The sequence below is a fragment of the Electrona antarctica genome (genome assembly GCF_951216825.1).
Source record: "Electrona antarctica genome assembly, chromosome: 9".
Lineage (NCBI taxonomy): Eukaryota > Metazoa > Chordata > Actinopteri > Myctophiformes > Myctophidae > Electrona > Electrona antarctica.
Genome location: NC_136790.1, coordinates 7001177 through 7019869, shown reverse-complemented (window position 1 = coordinate 7019869; position 18693 = coordinate 7001177). Strand labels below are relative to the sequence as shown.

Genomic DNA, 18693 nt, shown 5'->3' with positions numbered 1-18693 from the left:
TTGCACGTGTGTGTGTGTGTGTGTGTGTGTGTGTGTGTGTGTGTGTGTGTGTGTGTGTGTGTGTGTGTGTGTGTGTGTGTGTGTGTGTTGTGTGCACTATTAGTATTATTTGTTACAACATGCAGCAAAACATGGATCTCTCTCTCACACACACACACACACACACACACACACACACACACACACACACACACACACACACACAGAGCATGGGGGGCTCTTCCCCTGACACTGCATGATTGGTCACTTTTTCCCTCTCTCCCTTCCTGCTTAAATAGTTTTAACAAAAGAGGTGGGGAGAGAGAGAGAGAGAGAGAGAGAGAGAGAGAGAGAGAGAGAGAGAGAGAGAGAGAGAGAGAGAGAGAGAGAGAGAGAGAGAGGTTAGCAGAAGGGGGAGGGGTGGCGTGGTGGATTGGGGGAGGGGATGTTATGTGTAGCTCTGTTGTCACTAGGCTGAGAGAGAGAAAGGGGGAGGGAGACAGAGTGTTGCCATGTCTGATTATTAAAGCATGTGGGCTTGTTTTGTTTTCTGTGAAGTTGCTTGCAAATTATTGGTAGTATCTGGGTTGCATTTTTTGGCGCTGGATTTTAAAGGGTAGTTGATTATTTGCGGCTTATTTGCTTCCTAATGTTGTTCATAAATCAGCGTTTCCCCCAAATTAATATGTAGGCCTATTTGTTGCCATGCACTGCCATATAAGGCGAGGGTTCTTCTCCGCAGGAAACCAGTGGATTGTGGAGTCCAAGTAGGGAATGATACATTACCCCAGGTGAAGGAGGTTAAGTATCTCAGGGTCTTGATCACGAGTGAGGGAAGGACGGAGAAGTACATCAGCCAGAGAATCGGAGTGGCAGGGGTACGGCCTACGGCCCGTAGGCCTACTGCCGTAGGCCTACTGCTGTGACGAAAAGAGAGCTGAGCGGACAAAAGTGGACAAAATGTTTGCTCAGACAAGTGGCCGGAATCTCCTTTAGAGATAGGCTGAGAAGTTCAATCACACGAGAGAGACTCGGAGTAGACAGTAGAGTCACTGCTTCTTCGCTTGGAAAGGAGCCAGCTTGGTTCGGGCATCTGGTTAGGATGTCTCTCGGGCGTCTCCTTAGGGAGGTCCTCGATGCACGTCCCACTGGGAGAACCCCGGGCAGTCCAAGGCGCAGTTGGAGGAAACACATCGACTCACTGACCTTGGAACGCCTCAGGATCCCCCAGGAGGAAGTCACTAATGTTGCTCTGGAGAGCGAAGATCTGGAGCACTCTGGTGGAGCTGTTGCCCCCGCGATCCGACTACGGATAAGCGGTTAAAGATGGATGGATGGATGGACGGACATGATGTGAAAATGCACTACATGATCAGACTTAATTTTATATAGGCCTACAGGTTTTGTAATTGTGGAAAGCTCTTATCATCATACATCATCTTATTCTGGCCAATCACAATTTGTGTCCTCACTTTACCGTCTTCACTTTTCTGTCCTCACTTTTATCTTCAATATGTACTTTGCTCAGCCAATCAAATCATCGCTATAAGGTGATCAGCCAATCACAAGCCAATGTTTGTGTTTACACAAACCCGGAAGGCTGGGCACAGGAGGGCGCCCCTCAAAAACATTTGTCAAATATTTTATGTTTTAACATTTAGAACAAAATAGCCAATGTTCTACTTTCTAGGACCCCCATACCATGCATGATTTGTGGTGTTGGCTTGTTTTCATAAAACGGGTAGCTTATATCTATTGCACAATCTGGCAACACCAGTGAGAGAGCGCAGCAAGCAGTGAAGGGTAGAGTTCCATCCACATACTACTAGAGAGAGAGAGAGAGACGTCAGGATCAGTTCTCGTGCAGTTTGTCTGCTCAGACTTTGTGGAAATAAAGTGGATTATTTACATGCATTTCTTATTAAACAGAAGAAGCTTCTCTACCAGAGCTACAGGCATGAACAGGTGAGGCTTATGACTTCCACACAATACAGTGTTTTAAATGCATACACAGGATAACAATCATAACATGATAATAACACGTAGGACTATAGGCTACTACAGAGCCTACATCTGCTCTCTCTCTCTCTCTCTCTCTCTCTCTCTCTCTCTCTCTCTCTCTCTCTCACGCACGCGCGCACACACGCACACACACACACACACACACACACACACACACACACACACACACACACACACACACACACACACACACACACACACACACACACACACACACACACACACACAATAATAAGCAAGACTCGTATCACACTTGCCAACGGCTGATTCGCGTCTGGCTTATTAGCCAGGCTACACTCGATCGTCCTGCACATTCCTGTCCGTTTGCATGCTCTCTCTCTCTCTCTCTCTCTCTCTCTCTCTGCGTGTGTGTGCGTGTGTGCGCGCGTGCGTGCGTGTGTCTTGTGATATTATTTATGTCCACCGTTTATCTGTATATCTGTGGTTTATTGCCTCACTCTGTGGCCACTTATAAACTAGCCTGCACTTTATTCCCTGTCAAATACGTTATGCATCGTTTATTAACATATTGCATTCATAGCCTAAAAGTGCACAGCTCTGACCTTAAGAGAGAGAGAGAGAGAGAGAGTACAAAGTTCTTGATTTGTGGTCAGTGTGTTGTTGGCCATATGGTCCATGGGTGTTTTTTTTTTAAAGCATCAGTCTGTAATAATACCTTTCCTTGCCTGACCATTCTGTGCTTTAGTGGTCACTGCAATAACTTCCCTCCCTCTGTTCGCGCGCGCACACACACTCACACACGCACGCACACGCACGCACACACAACGCTGCCTTGGTAAACTAAACCTCTAATGGTCTAGTTTAATTTGCTGCTTCTCGCCGGAAGGCTTTGAGTGAAACACCTATGATTTAAAACGTGACAATCCAGATAAACTAGTCGGATGGTCGTGTGTGTGCGCGTGCGTGTGCGCGTGTGCGTGTGCATGTGTGTGTCTTGATGTCTGTCTGTCTGACAGCTGCACACACACACACACACACACACACACACACACACACACACACACACACACACACACACACACACACACACACACACACACACACACACACACACACACACACACACACACACACACACACAATACCGTTCACAGAATAAGATACTTTTGGAGAGCCATGCATTTTCCTGCTCCTCTCAAGATAATTAAATTGTACTTTCTCTTGTTAAAACATATACACCGGTGCATATTTTTTAGAGTTACAATTAGGTTGTTTAGGTTTAGGGCTGGCCTTCTCAAAGTGGGTGCCATGGCACCCAAGGGTGGCCCGTGACTGTGACTGTCCAGGGGTGGCCCTTGACTGTCCAGGGGTGGCCCTTGACTGTCCAGGGGTGGCCTGTGACTGTCCAGGGGTGGACCCGTGACTGTTCAGGGGTGGCCTGTGACTGTCCAGGGGTGGACCCGTGACTGTTCAGGGGTGGACCCGTGTCTGTCCAGGGGTGGCCCTTGACTGTCCAGGGGTGGCCTGTGACTGTCCAGGGGTGGACCCGTGACTGTTCAGGGGTGGACCCGTGACTGTCCAGGGGTGGACCCGTGACTGTCCAGGGGTGGACCCGTGACTGTCCAGGGGTGGCCCGTGACTGTCCAGGGGTGGCCTGTGACTGTCCAGGGGTGGCCCGTGACTGTCCAGGGGTGGCCCTTGACTGTCCAGGGGTGGCCCTTGACTGTCGAGGGGTGGTCCTTGACTGTCCAGGGGTGGCCCGGAGATCCCGGAGATCAAGTACATCGTAATTTTAGGGCCTATCCAATAAAAGCCTTGATGCGTCGCATGAATCCGACACGTTTCTTCAAGTATGTCTTGGGATAGTTTGTCTGTATATTATACATCTTTTATTCCAACTCGTAGTGACTGGCGAGTCTAAAAACAAACAGGGGTACCAAAACAAAGCGATGCCGAAAAAGCTGGAAACCACAAACATTTATTTTTATTTTTGTATTTATTTTTTTATTTTAGGCCGATCACACAGCGATTTAGAAACACAGACAGGCTTTCCTCTGAGGTGGACAGTCTGGTGACGCGAGGTTACTTAGACCCTGGCCTCTAGTCAAACAGACCCAACAACAACAAAACAAACAGTCTACAGTACACTATGGGCTCCATTTTCGTCACCGCTAAACCCCTTATCCCTAAACTTCTTTGCCTTTTTTACTATTTTGAAAAACATTTTTGAATAGTTCAACTAGCCAATCTACATTGACACATTCTGAGCTTGTGGACTGGCCATTTTAACTATTCAAAAATGATTTGCACAATAGTAAAAAAAGGCAAAGAAGTTTAGGGATAAGGGGGTTAGCGGTGACGAAAATGGAGCCCCAAGTCTCTTCACCACAAATAGCAGAGAACAAACTCACAACGCGTCACGCTGTGGCATGCTTTGAAGCTTGTAGATCTGCTCATGCCCCCTTTTGAGGTTTATAGGATATTCAAAATGGTGAAAATGGCACACAAAAAACTCCCGTCCTTAAACACGCTGACGTCCACGCAAGTATAGTAACACGATCGTCCGCGTACGTGCGTGCGTGCGTGCGTGTTCATTCTCCTCAGGTGTCATGATGTCAGAGGACTGTGGGGGTGTGAGATGATGATGATGAAGATGAGTCATGGAGCTCCGCAGCAGAACACCTCCAGCCACTAGCACAGCCTGTAGCGTCACCCAGGGGTGGGGGGGGCTCCACCCCAACCAGCACCCCAGGGGGGGGCTCTACCCCTCCCAAAGGCACCCCAGGACGGCTGCATGAGCTCCACCATAGCAGCAGCACCATGACGCTGCCGGACCCCCGACAGCACTGAGTGGACCCTCCCCTCCCCTCCCCTCTCCCACCCGGGGCCAGGACTGCAGAATGCTCAGTCCTGCCACCCCAAACAGTAAGTCCTAGTTTTATTTTAAACCACCTAATTCCCTGGGTGACGCGCACAGCACATTATGGTGAATTATTGTAGTGCAGTTAATCGCAACAACCGCTGATGTTGCGGAAAGTTAAAATGGGACCACCAAAAATTCTAAACTTTCCACGATTCTGCCTATAATCGTATTGTTTGAGACACACAACTGAGTTTTTTCTATAGGCATGGTTGTTAGGGCCTCACCTGCACTGTTTCTGCGCGCGCAACTACATTAGCTTCTGTATTAGCCACAGTCTTTCCAGAGTCCAGAGAGAGAGAGAGAGAGAGAGAGAGAGAGAGAGAGAGGCTGATGTGTTCAACAGCTGAGGAGTTTATTTTGCATTGAGGAATGTTTTGGTCTGCTTTGCTTTCTCAGCCTGTCCTGTTGTTGTCAGTCACTGTGTTCAAAGAACTGTTCTTTCTGTTGACTAAGACTTAAAGATGGAGTGCTGTGATTTTTGTATTTCTTCCAGTTTTTCATGTGTTTATGAGGAGACAGTACTTCATTAGTTTACACCTTGACAGTCAAACGTGCCAATGAAAAAAAAAGTGATATAGGCTAGATCACAACATCATCATCTATAAGGGTTATTGTAGTTCAGTTTATTTATTTATTATTGTTTTAAGTTTCTGTTACTTTGTTAGTTTTCGTTAACTATAATAACCTTGACTAAGGCTAGATTTATTTATTTAGTCGACTACGACTAGACTTTAGACTAAACCATTTCAGATGACTAAAATAGGACTAAAACTAAAATGGTGTGTTATTCAACAGACAGGACTGCTATGATGAACACTGATGAATATTCTCACGTTATTGATCAGGTTATTGATTAGGTCCAGCTTTAACCGGATTAACACTCTGACATGATTGGAATAATTCATCAGGGATTCTATCCTTTATTTCTGGAGATTCCAAAGAGATTGTCCGACTTTATAGCAAATACCTTGATGTAAAAATGCTCTGTAACAACTAGGATGACAGGCCTTCAAAATGTTACTCGAGTAAAAGTACAAAAGTATCATACACCAGTGGTTCCCAAACTTTTTCATGTCAAGGACCCCCAAATTGACATGTATTAGCCCGCGGACCCCCATTTGAAAAGATATGCCAGAGACCCTCTATAAGAGAAGATTTGTACGGCTCTAGCTGTGATTCTCAACCCGTTTAATTTCAAGGACCCCCATTGAATGGCATTTCTATCTCTGGGACCCCAATTTATATTGTAAAATCAATGTTAACTCTGTGTGTACAAATGGAACCAAATGGACATGTTAGGGTCCATTTGTACACTCTCAGAGTTACAGGCCCATTTGGTTCCAAACTATCATTTAGCTATGGGGACCACCTGGAACTCCCTCAAGGACCCCTGGGCGTCCCCGGACCCCACTTTTGGAACCACTGTCATACGCTATACGTGCAGTACCGTATATAAACGTTGGAAAATAGCCGATCTACAAGCCCATCTACACCGCGTCCTACAGTATGAAGCAGGGCAGCTGCACATCTGCTGCAGTTATATATATGGCCATGCACTTATTTATGAAAACATACAAATAAAATAAAAAGAATATTAAAAAAGAATATATCAGCGATGATTAGAGTTTGATGTACAGTGTTGAGTCGTGGCTTAGATCAGGGGTTCTCAACGTTTTTGGCCGGGGACCCCCGGAAATGCTTTGGCAATGTCTCGGGACCCCCGCCCCGCCCCCTCCCGACCCCCAATATAAATTGACTGCTACAATAACCTTAAACCATTTTGGGCGGGAACCCCTTTTGGTGTTTTAAGCATTGTTATAATTTAGCTATTGAAAAATAGCAGACCTACAAGCTCATAGTGCGCCACCGAGTGGCACGCTACGAGCTTGTAGGTCTGCTATTTTTGAAAAATCGTGAAAATAAAATTTTAAAAAAAATCTTTTTTTTTTCTTTTTTTTTCTGAAAATAAATTGGGGACCCCCTAAAATAATTTGGCGACCCCCCGAGGGGTCGCGACCCACGGGTTGAGAACCCCTGGCTTAGATATTCAAATAGTGTAATATTGTATTATTGTGAGAAATAATACAAACTCTCCTCCCTTCTGGCTCCAAAACTATGGAACGCACTTCCCATTGCAATCAGAACTGCAGATTGACTCCCCATCTTCCGCCGCAGTCTGAAAACCCACCTCTTCAGACTCCATCTTAGCCCGTAGCACTTGCCGTAGCACTTGCCGTAGCACTTGCACTATAGCCACGACGCTTACTTACTTGCTCACTGTAAATCACTCTGGATTAAGAGGGTCTGCTAAATAGCCTAAATTGTAAATTGTAAATTGTAGAATATTGTGTGAAAGCCTAGCTGGTACAGACAGCATATAGGCATGTTGGTGGTTGGGAGAGTTGCGTGCCATTTACTGGCATACATCTGACACATTCCACCTTAAAAAGTCTCTCACTGTCACGCCACATAATGTCCGCCTTGTATACGCAGCACACACGCACGCACGCACGCACGCACGCACGCACGCAGTAGTACACACACATCGATGTTTATTAAAGAGAATTGTTCAGAACCCTGTTACTGAACAAACACTCTATAGCAATTATTACTGTCACAATATAGAACTATTTAACACTTACTGAACACACACTCTATAGCAATGATTACAAAACAGTACACCATTTGTTTAAAACTATAAAGCATTAAGAGACAGAAAAAAGGACGTATCATTCTAAAAGGACGTTTCAGTGCATGTTTTGCATTAAACACAGTGCATCATTATGCATTGTTCCCATAATGTCGCACGCACGCACGCACGCACGCACGCACGCACGCACGCACGCACGCACGCACGCACGCACGCACGCACGCACACACACACACACACACACACACACACACACACACACACACACACACCATAATGACGGCCCATGTCACACAGACACGCTAATGACCGCCTCTCGTTAGCCGCTAGCTAGCAAGAGTGAAGTGCTGCCATGAATGAGGCGGAACGCTAGTAACCGGGTGTCAACGACCTTTAATTACACCATGATGAATGACACACACACACACACACACACACACACACACACACACACACACACACACACATGCATGCACAGATTAGCAGTTCTACAAGGCCTCATTCACACGTACCAAACACCAATCAAGCAAATGTTTGGTCGTTTTTTTGTTTTTTTGGGCCACCACAATGCTTTTCCAATGGGAGTCACATGGTTTGACCAAAACATTTTGTTTGATGAGGGGGGTGGCCCAAAAAAACAAAAAAACGACCAAACATTTGCTTGATTGGTGTTTGGTACGTGTGAATGAGGCCTAAACATGCTTGTAGATCTGCTACTTTAGAGAGTTGCTATACTTGAGAGGACCAATAAAATCCCCCAGCTAGTATAGTCACATTTTGTTTGAGGGTTAATAAGTTACGTTCCAACAACAGCGATGTCCAGGTGATGCACAACCAGCTATTTATAGAAATATGTACGTATGTCAAAATACCGCTGGACGGATCAATAACATATGCATACATACTCCAATACCAACATTGCGTTACGCGTGTGGCACCGAAAATAGCAGATCTACAACAAGCTCACAATGTGTGCGTGCGTGCGTGCGTGTGTGCGTTGCACGTGCAATGTGAGCTTGTAGGTGTACTATTTGAGGGTTATAGGGTTAGAATGGCATTCATGAAATCACTTTTCCTAAAAATGGCTGACGTCCTCACAAGCATGGTAATAATGTGTGCGCACGTGTGTGTGTGTGTGTGTGTGTGTGTGTGTGTGTGTGTGTGTGTGTGTGTGTGTGTGTGTGTGTGTGTGTGTGTGTGTGTGTGTGTGTGTGTGTGTGTGTGTGTGTGTGTGTGTGTGTGTGTGTGTGGCTCTGGGAGGTGGGGGATGGGAGAGCTGACCACACAGACTTCGGACACACAGGAGCTATTATTTTTTACTACAGCAGAGAGAGAGACTCAGGACTACTAGGGTGTTTTGAGCAGTGTTGATTTCTTCGACTAAAACTATGACAAAGAATGTTCGTCGATTACCTTTTTTCACTGACGAAAACTAAATAAAAACTAAGCTATGATGACTGAAACTATAAGAGTAAATATATTGACAATTGTGAGCTATTGAATAGAATGACTACACCATCAACACAGACCTAGGGCTCTATTTTCGTCCCTAAACGATCCCTAAACCCCCACGACTTTGCCTCTTTTACTATTTTGAAAATATTTTGTTGAGTAGTTCAATTAGCCGATCTACATCGACACGTCGTGAGCTTGTGAGCCTTCTGGCTCAGCTCTCTTTTCGGCACAACAGTGCAGTACAGCGACTGCAATACCGCCCCTGCCGCTCCGATTCTCCGGCTGATCTCCTTCTCCGTCCTCCCCTCACTCGTGAACAAGACCCTGAGATACTTGAACTCCTTCACCTGGGGTAAAGTCTCATTCCCTACTTGGACACAATCCATCGGTTTCCTGCTGAGAACCATGGAGTCAGATTTGGAGACACTGATCCTCATCCTAGCGGCCGCACACTCGACTGCGTACCGGTCCAGTGAGAGCTGGACCGATGGTCCTGATAGTGCCATCAGGACCACATCATCTGCAAAAAGCAGTGAAGCAACCCTTAGCTCAGGGGTTCTCAACCCGTGGGTCGCGACCCCTCGGGGGGTCGCCAAATTATTTTAGGGGGTCCCCAAATTATTTTCAAAAAAAAAAAAAAAGGATTTTTTATTTTTTTTATTTTCACGATTTTTCAAAAATAGCAGACCTACAAGCTCGTAGCGCGCCACTCGGTGGCGCGCTACGAGCTTGTAGATCTGCTATTTTTCAATAGCTAAATTATAACAATGCTTAAAACACCAAAAGGGGTTCCCGCCCAAAATGGTTTAAGGTTATTGTAGCAGTCAATTTATATTGGGGGTAGGGAGGGGGCGGGGCGGGGGTCCCGAGACATTGCCAAAGCATTTCCGGGGGTCCCCGGCCAAAAACGTTGAGAACCCCTGCCTTAGCTTACGGAGCCGCATACCCGCCATGACTTCGCCTCGAGATCCTGTCCATGAAAATCAATGATTATGATAATTATTTCAACCAGTAATCCAGAGTGGACTAATGACCGTGATATTTTGTTGTAAAAAAAGAACAAAAACAAAAGTGCAGTGACACATTGTATAAGCTTATTAGGCTATTTTCTGCTTTAGGCCCAGAGGACTTAAAATACAACTCATAAAATCGCCTTCCTAAAAATGCTAATGTCCTTCCAAGGATAGTAATACGCGTGTGTGCGTGCGTGCTGTGGAACCATGCTCTGTGTGTGTGTGTGTGTGTGTGTGTGTGTGTGTGTGTGTGTGTGTGTGTGTGTGTGTGTGTGTGTGTGTGTGTGTGTGTGTGTGTGTGTGTGTGTGTGTGTGCGTGTGCGCATGTGGAACTTGTGTAAATTGATCTCAGGATGGATTCCAGACATTCCTACACACTGACTCATCCTGCCCGCTCCGCTAGGCTCCCTAACCCTAACGCTACTCACTGAGCACTGACTACATCTGTGTTCCTATTGGCTAGCTGATCCACAGAGCAAACATAATGATCATTAAAGTACATTTAGTTGCTATAGATCCATATTTGTCTCCACCAGGCCGAAGGCATGGGGAGAGAGTATGTTTTGCACTCCGTCCGTGTGTGTGTGTGTCCGTCCTTCCGTCCGTCTGTGAACAGCTAATCTCCGGCACCGTTAACCCGGTCGATGCCAAACTTTGCACACACACTCCCTGGATGCCAACGATGAACCTCTGCCCCGCATTTTCCAGAACGGCCTGTTATAGCGCCACCATGAGGCAGCTTTTCAAAATTTTTACCTAAAACTGCACCGATCTGCATGAAACGTTGCATGCACACTCCCTAGAGGCCAAGGACAAACCTTTGCCCTGCATTTTCCGCATCTGCCTTTTATAGCGCCACCAGGAGGCCGACTTTTGTAAAACACATTTTTTGATATTACTCCTCCAGATTCTGTCCAAAAATCTCACAAATCATTACACAGTATCTCTATCGTCATGTGCTCAAGTCGGATCTGTCCGATATTTCATATTCCATCCTAATTGGCTATAATTGGCTTTCACAGTTTGCAAGATTGCTCCGTTTTGAACAAAAGCCTCAAATCATGAACGCAGCATGCAATTTACCTGAAATCTTTCACACATTTTCTTACTAGGCTGAGGAATATATCCCACCCTTTTCACATTGGCCTGTTATAGCGCCACCAACAGGTTGATTTTTGCAAAACTCATTTTTGGAACAAAATGCCTCAAATCATCCAATTGCCATCAAAGGCAAACATGTTTATATTACTCCTAAACATTTTGCCAAACAGTCCTATCCTCCTGGTGGAGACCTGTGCCCAGAAGGGCACTTTTTCTAGTTTAACTTTGTGTTGTTTCCTAAATCGACGTCCTACTTGATCATCATACTACAGCGTTATGCAAAAGCTCCAAAAGTGGCAGATCTACAAACTCAAAACGTGGACTGAAGTGACGCGTTTTGAGTTTGTAGATCTGCTGCTTTGAATCCAGAAAAGTAACAGTTGTGCAATATATGAGGTGTCCACCCGACAGACCATTGTGTGTGTGTGTGTGTGTGTGTGTGTGTGTGTGTGTGTGTGTGTGTGTGTGTGTGTGTGTGTGTGTGTGTGTGTGTGTGTGTGTGTGTGTGTGTGTGTGTGTGGCAATGTAAACGTATGTTTTCTCATGCCAATAAAGCCCTTTGAATTGAATTGTGTGTGTGTGTGTGTGTGTGCTGAGTCATGGTTTTAATGCATGCAGCTCTTGCTCCCTAAGGATGTGTTGTTTTTGCTCTCTCTCTCTCTCTCTCTCTCTCTCTCTCTCTCTCTCTCTCTCTCTCTCTCTCTCTCTCTCCATCTCCCTTTCTCTCTCCCTCCCCCCCCCCCCCTCTCTCTCTCTCTCTCTCTCTCTCTCTCTCTCTCTCTCTCTCTCTCTCTCTCTCTCTCTCTCTCTCTCTCTGTGTCTCTCGTTCCATCTCTGGTTTTTCACACAACCGACCACCAATCCCCCAAAATCCCATTCCTGTGCCTCCCCTCCCCCACACGGTCACTCTCATCTGATTAACCCATAATTGCCCACACTGACCATACACTGGACCACGAGTAAAGCCCCCGCCCCCCACTACCATGACCTGACATGTGACCGTGTGTTTAGGCAGTAATGCAGTGTCATTCACTGCTGTGGTTTTTCCTCTTTCTCCTTCTGTATAACTAGACCTGTACCCATCGGGCACCGGCCTACTTGGGAACGATGCAAGTTGGGAAAAATGAAAATCAGGACAGGAATGCTATGCTATGCTATAATACTGTATGGATGTCCCGATCACGTTCTTTTTTTTTTTTTTGCTCCCGTCATTTGATTTTGAGTATCTGCTGATACAGATTTTTCCCACAATAACACACACACACACACACACACACACACACACACACACACACACACACACACACACACACACACACACACACACACACACACACACACACACACACACACACACACACACTCACACACACACACACACGCCTAAGGCCATGTTGTGTTCATGTGTCTATCACAGCTATTTAGCAGGTCAGGTCAGGATAGTGTGAACTGACCAAGAGAAGAGACACATAATGTTACACATACAGGACAATAACAATGAGTCAATTTCATGTTTTTGTTTCTGTTTCATGAAACAAAAACTTTGCAGATAGAAAGAGGATAATTCAAGCTTTTCGTACAGCTGCAATGTTGGTGAGTTTAACATTGTTTAATGCAATCAGACAGGACTTTTCTGTTTGGCTGAATGGGCTGTCAAGGCCAGAAAGTAGTTTTTGGCCACTCAGTGGGCGTTCCCGCATAACTTCCAGGTACGATGATGTCATGCGCATACCCTCTAGATACAGTGATAGTTAACAGACTGGCTTAACGTTCATCTGTCTCTTGGTAAACCCAGCAGGCTTTGAGATCTCTGTCTCCTCCTGCGTCTAAAGTCCCAAGACAGGGCCAGAGACCATGGTGAGGAGATAGATTAGGGTTAGGGGCTCCTTCCCTCATCACCCCCCCCCCCCCCTCCCCCCCTTCCCCCTCACCATTATCCGGATTTCAAAACACAGATGTCTAATGCTGAAGCACGAGCCATTGGATGATTCAGATCTGAGAAGGACGTCAGTATAGCCCCAGCTGTCTTCAGTAAAGTATGGTCTTCTTGGACCTAATGCCATGTTTTAACCACTTGAAGATGCTGTAAAGGGATTATTGAGCCTTTCAGGAATGACGTCATGTGGACTTTTAATGTTTGCTTTAAGCCAACTGGTTTTCACCCAGGAACCACCATCCTGACTAAGAGCAACCTGGGGACCACCATCCTGACTAAGAGCAACCTGGGGACCACCACAATTGCGTCGGGTGTGTCCATCATAGACCCACCTGACAATAGTGGTGGGGGTGTCCATGGGTTACGATTTTCTATCTTTTGAGGGGCGCTAGCCCCTCCTATGCCCAGCTTTGTGTGTGCCCCATAGCGATGATTTGATTGGCTGAGCACGGAATGTGAGGATAAAAATCACACCCGCGCGAAGTGAGGGGGGGTCTTATCATTGTACAGTACATCATCCATTCATTGTCGATTTGCTCGTCAACATAATTATGACGTAAATTCTCCATTCACTGTCAATGGCATTTAATGTTTGTGTTAGGACAAGAATCTACACTATAGCTGATTATAGGAGGGGCTAGCGCCTAGCGCCCCTCAAAAAGTGAGGATAGAAAAGTGAGGACATCAAAAGTGATTGGTCGGAATGTGATGATGTATGACCATGTATGATAATAAGAGCGTGGAGCGCCCCTCACTTCACACGTGCGATTTCTTTCCTTCCTTGTTACTCACTAAATCACACTACATTCAATACAATAGTTTTCAAAGGTACAACATTTTTGTTGATTACGGGTCCCAAAATGACAGTAATGGTGCGTTCACACAGGCAGACACAAAGATACAGTCTACCATTCATTGTCAATGGAAGCCAGTGACACAAATATGTGATACAAAGATGCAATGATGCATGTAGCTGCAGGGGTTTAGGGCAGGCTCTAGGGTCCTGGCTTGTGTACCTGTGGAGCAGGTTGAGATTTAGGGCAGGCTCTAGGGTCCTGGCTTGTGTACCTGTGGAGCAGGTTTAGATTTAGGGCAGGCTCTAGGGTCCTGGCTTGTGTACCTGTGGAGCAGGTTGAGAGACACCATAAGCTTTGAGTATAACAAGTAAGACGCACGAACGCGGGAAGCGAACGCATCTCGTAAATTGCAATAACAACAATTAGAATAAATTACGTACTTTAAGGTTTTTTTTAAGTTATCTTTTTTTTAAGTTATGTTTTTAAGTAATTTTTTTAGTGTGTGTATGTGTGCGTGCATGTGTGTGTTCTTTTTTTAAGTTTTCTTTAAGTTTTTTTTAAAGTTTTTTTTTGTACGTTTTTGTAAGTTTTTTTTTAAGTTACATTTTTTTACGTTAAGTGTGTGTGTGTGTGTGTGTGTGTGTGTGTGTGTGTGTGTGTGTGTGTTTTGTGTGTGATACAGCTGCGCACTCTGGTGGCGGGCGGGTGGTGTTACCGCGTGACACACACACAGACATACAGACAGACAGACATGTTCTGCTAGGTCTCATAGTTAGTGCTCACTGCGTTCGCAATAAGAAAAAAAGTAAGTAAGGTAGAAAGAAAGAAAGTGAGCTGACCAAGAGCCACATACTGTAGTGTACACTGTACCCAGGCTGTCACACCTCACTAGCACCAGCAGACAAGCATGCACTGTCTGTATTATGTATAGCCTAAGCCTACTGCATCCTTCTGGTATAGCCTAGTCTCGCTCTAGGGCCAAATTCCAATACCAAAGATCTCGGCCACTCGCTCACTCACACTCTAGCATGCAGTGTTATGGTGAAATTTGTGACCTGCTGGAATATGCGACCATCTTGTGAATGTCACATAACTTATATGGAGGTCTTTAAATACGTGGCCTAAATGCCGCTAGGTTGAACTCACATACAGGGTAGGCCTATTTCAGCAGGTCACCAATTTCCCTGTAACACTGCCATGCTGGAGTGACCGAGTGTGAGTGAGCGAGTTGCCGAGATTTTTGGTATTGGAATTCAGCTTAGGTTATCCTCAGACTATTGTCGCTTCCAGTCATCCCGGTTCTCCATACATCTGGCCAGCTCATTGGTGCTTTGCGCTCCCTTGTCAATCATGAGTACATCCACTTAATGGGGGAGGTCCTCGTGACCATGTGCCCATGTGTTGGTTCCCACAGCACTACTTTGCTGGCTGGCAGCTCTTGGTGTCTTTGGCAGTGTCCTGCTAGTCTCATTCTCTGGGCTGCTATTTGATGGCTCACCCTTGGCATTCCATCATACAGATTCCTGTTGGTAACATGTGTACTCTTGCTGATGTTAAGTACTGCACGCAACATTTGATGACATTCCTCTCAGACCCAAAACTTGTCTTAGAATATTGTGTTGTCGTTGAATAAGATTCCATGCTGTAGAGTATTGATGTTGGTACCATTAGGAGAGATAACAAACATAGATCAAAACATTGATTGGGGGGGGGGGGGTTGCTGTGGAGACCAGCCTGGGGCTGGGGGGTTATCTTGGCTCTTTTCAGCTAAGATAATTATGAACCCACTAAAACTGGGAAAATATCTGTGTCATTTTAGAATGTAGTTTTTCAGACAACCTCCTGGTCATTTACTGAGTTTCTCTACAACAGTCTGCAGCCACTGTCAGCTTTGAGCATTCTTATTAATAAATTGTCCTCTCCTGTGGTCTGTCAGATCTGTTGAAGATGCACTGGTCAGGTGACCACGGCGCGCCCCTGTCCCCGTGGGCCGAGCAGCACCTGGACGTGTCGTCCACCACGTCGCCCCCCGGTGGCCACCACAAGCACCACAACGCCGACCCGTACGCCGCCCGTCGGTCCCCCGCCAGCGGCTACGGCCCCCCTGCCGCCAGCGGCTACCCGACGTGGGCCAGCGACGACATATCGGCGCTCAGCGCCTCTTCCTTGCTCAAGCGCTACGCCGAGAAGTACTCTTCTGGAGTGCCCTGCTACGACTCCTCCTCGCGGCCCCTCGGTGCCGGCTGCTATGTCGCCGAGGGACCCCCGGGACCTTACCTAAAGACGGAGGCCGAGCCCTGGGGGGCGCCGTCGGCCCTGGAGTGCTACCCCGGACTAGAGGCCTTAGCGGGCGGCAAGGTGGCGCTGGTGGCTACATCGGATACGGGCTACGGCTCCGCTTCCTCGCCTCAGGACTACCCGCCCGCATCGTACAACGGCACCTCCTACCTGCCCGCAGGTAAGCTCTTTCATACACACCTGCACGTCGTTAGTCATTTTTTGGTCAAATTGACATTTGTGTCTAACTCAGGTTGTGCGCAAGCCACGCACGTGAATCTTTTTCTTTCTTTTTTTTACGCTTATTTTACGCCAAGTCTATGGACTTTCAGGATATACCAATGTTTGCTTAGAGCACTTTAGAGCCTGCCAAGTCTATGGACTTTAACATTTGTTGAGAGCACTTATGATGTACTGTAAATCGTTAAGTTTGATTACTTAACCATTCCACTTTTCACAGTCAGTTTGCACTCTTCAGACAGGACGATACAGAGATCTCCATATGGGACACAGACAGGGGACACATTTAAAACGGGTGCTATGACAACGGGAATTGCATACTAGGTTCCCAACTTACATCGTTCCCAAGTAGGCTGGTGGCCGACGGACACAGGTCTACTTAACACTAACATGTGATTGGGTGTCTGCTCTGCAGGGTACTGCCCCCAGCCCCATGCGCTGCAGTCCAGCTACAGCCCCAGCACAGCCGTCTATAACTACACCCCGGTGGGGTGTTACCCCTCCCCCCACACCTACAGCCACCCCGGTGCCTCCTACCCCCCTCCCCTACCCCTGGGCCCCTCCCGGCCTACCGTGGTTGGGGGCAGTGGCTACGGGGGATACTCCCCCGCCTCACACACAAGGTATGTTAACCCATTTAGATATACAAAATGTTTAAAAAATGTTTTAAAAAAAAAAAACCTATGTTTCTATGTTAGTGGTGATCATACTATTTGATGTCAAGGACCCGCAGAATGAATTCGGCCGCCGACCCCCATCTGAAAATATTTTGTTCCAGATGCAGACACACAGATGCGTTCCGGGTCAAGGGTTAAGTCAAGATCTTTCATTAGGGTTGTTTTGTTTTTCATTCATGTGCCGAGGGTATTAAGAGCCTTATCAGCCTTTTTCAAAGGAAAAAAATACCCCAGGGCTTAACCGAAAGTTAGCTCACGGATAAACAATCTTAATCGGCCACGATCGGCCGTCAATAAAGCTTGTTTTGATTAGAATCGGAATCTGGGATTGATTCAGATATAAAAGGGTGGGAAGATTTCGGCTAACATTGGAGTCAATGAGGGGGCAACCAATATACGGACGGACCAATGACTTCCGGTTTGTCGCTGCGCAACACAGACAATGATAGACAGTAGTGTAGCGCGATCTCTAACTGAATCAATATAAAACACCTTACGAGTATACACGTTAAAGGCACCAGGAGGTTATATTTGATAAGACCAGTATACTCATCTATGGCATCCAATGTGTTAATCAACTCTAACCCTTCTCCTCACAGCCTGGGTGGCGGGGGCAGCCCAGAAGGGGGCGTGGTGGCGTTGAAGCGCAAGGCCTTCGAGATGTCGGAGGACGGGGAGGAGGACGGCGGCGCCGCTGAGGACGAGGACTCCTCGCGTTACAGGAAGTACGGCAACGGCCACGGCGCCAACAAGAGCCACGGCGGCAACAACAACGGGCACTACGGCATGGGCAGCCCGTCCGCACCCCCGGACCCCCACGACGCCTACAAGTCCGGAGGAAAGCCCCTGATGTCGCCCCCGTATGGTGGTGCGGGGGATTACAGCCCGCCCGCTGCGGGGGATTACAGCCCGCCCGCTCGGGGCGGCGGCCTGTCTGGGGAGGGCGGGGCGGAGCGCCACGGCTTCTCGCCTCAGCAGAGGATGACTGTGAAGATGCCCACGGCGCACGCACGCTCCGAGGACCCCACAGGGGGGCGCTAGAGAGAGGACCGGAGAAGCCTCGATGTCTTTTCGTACGGCAACGACCAGGGCAAACGCACAACAGGAGGAACGGAGGGCACAAGACTGGAGACTCCTGTTCTTTTTTAATTCTTAACGTTTTCATTACTCAACGTTTCTCCCAAAGAAGTCACAGGGGCACTTTGCCCTCTGCAAGGCTGCGGTAAAGGGTTGCAGTTATTTTTAGGCATATCCTCGTCAGATAGACAGACAGCGCTAAGATGGTCTAAAGCAGTATGAAGGTAAAGTCATGCTTCATGGGATGACGGTGTTCTGAGCCGAACAGAGCCCAAACTACAAGCTCACAAAACGTGCCGCGGATGCAACGCATTGTGAGCTTCATGGACGTTTTCTGCGCCGTGAGGCCACGTGCGACAGAGCATAAATAAGCTATACGCACATAACGCCATTTTGGAAATAACTCTTTCTACTTCCGGGCCTCTTCCGATTGTTACCGATGATAGTAATTGAGGCTCTGTTCCATCCAGAGTCAGTGTTAATGATACTAATGAAGGCTCTGTTCCATTCTGGTCAAACAGAGTCAGTGTTAATGATACTAATGAAGGCTCTGTTCCATTCTGGTCAAACAGAGTCAGGGTGCTG

At 47.0% G+C, this 18693-nt stretch overlaps 1 protein-coding gene across 1 annotated transcript; it reads left to right on the top strand.

The window, feature by feature from the left end:
* Positions 1 to 1818: 1818 nt before the first annotated feature.
* Positions 1819 to 16175, top strand: LOC306929289 (fidgetin-like protein 2; the record flags this gene model as incomplete). Its single annotated transcript, XM_079509731.1, has 4 exons — positions 1819 to 1944; positions 4584 to 4887; positions 15774 to 16026; positions 16121 to 16175. The coding sequence occupies exons 2-4, from the start codon at positions 4863 to 4865 to the stop codon at positions 16173 to 16175; spliced, it is 333 nt and encodes a 110-aa protein (XP_079365857.1). The 5' UTR covers positions 1819 to 1944; positions 4584 to 4862.
* Positions 16176 to 18693: the final 2518 nt, after the last annotated feature.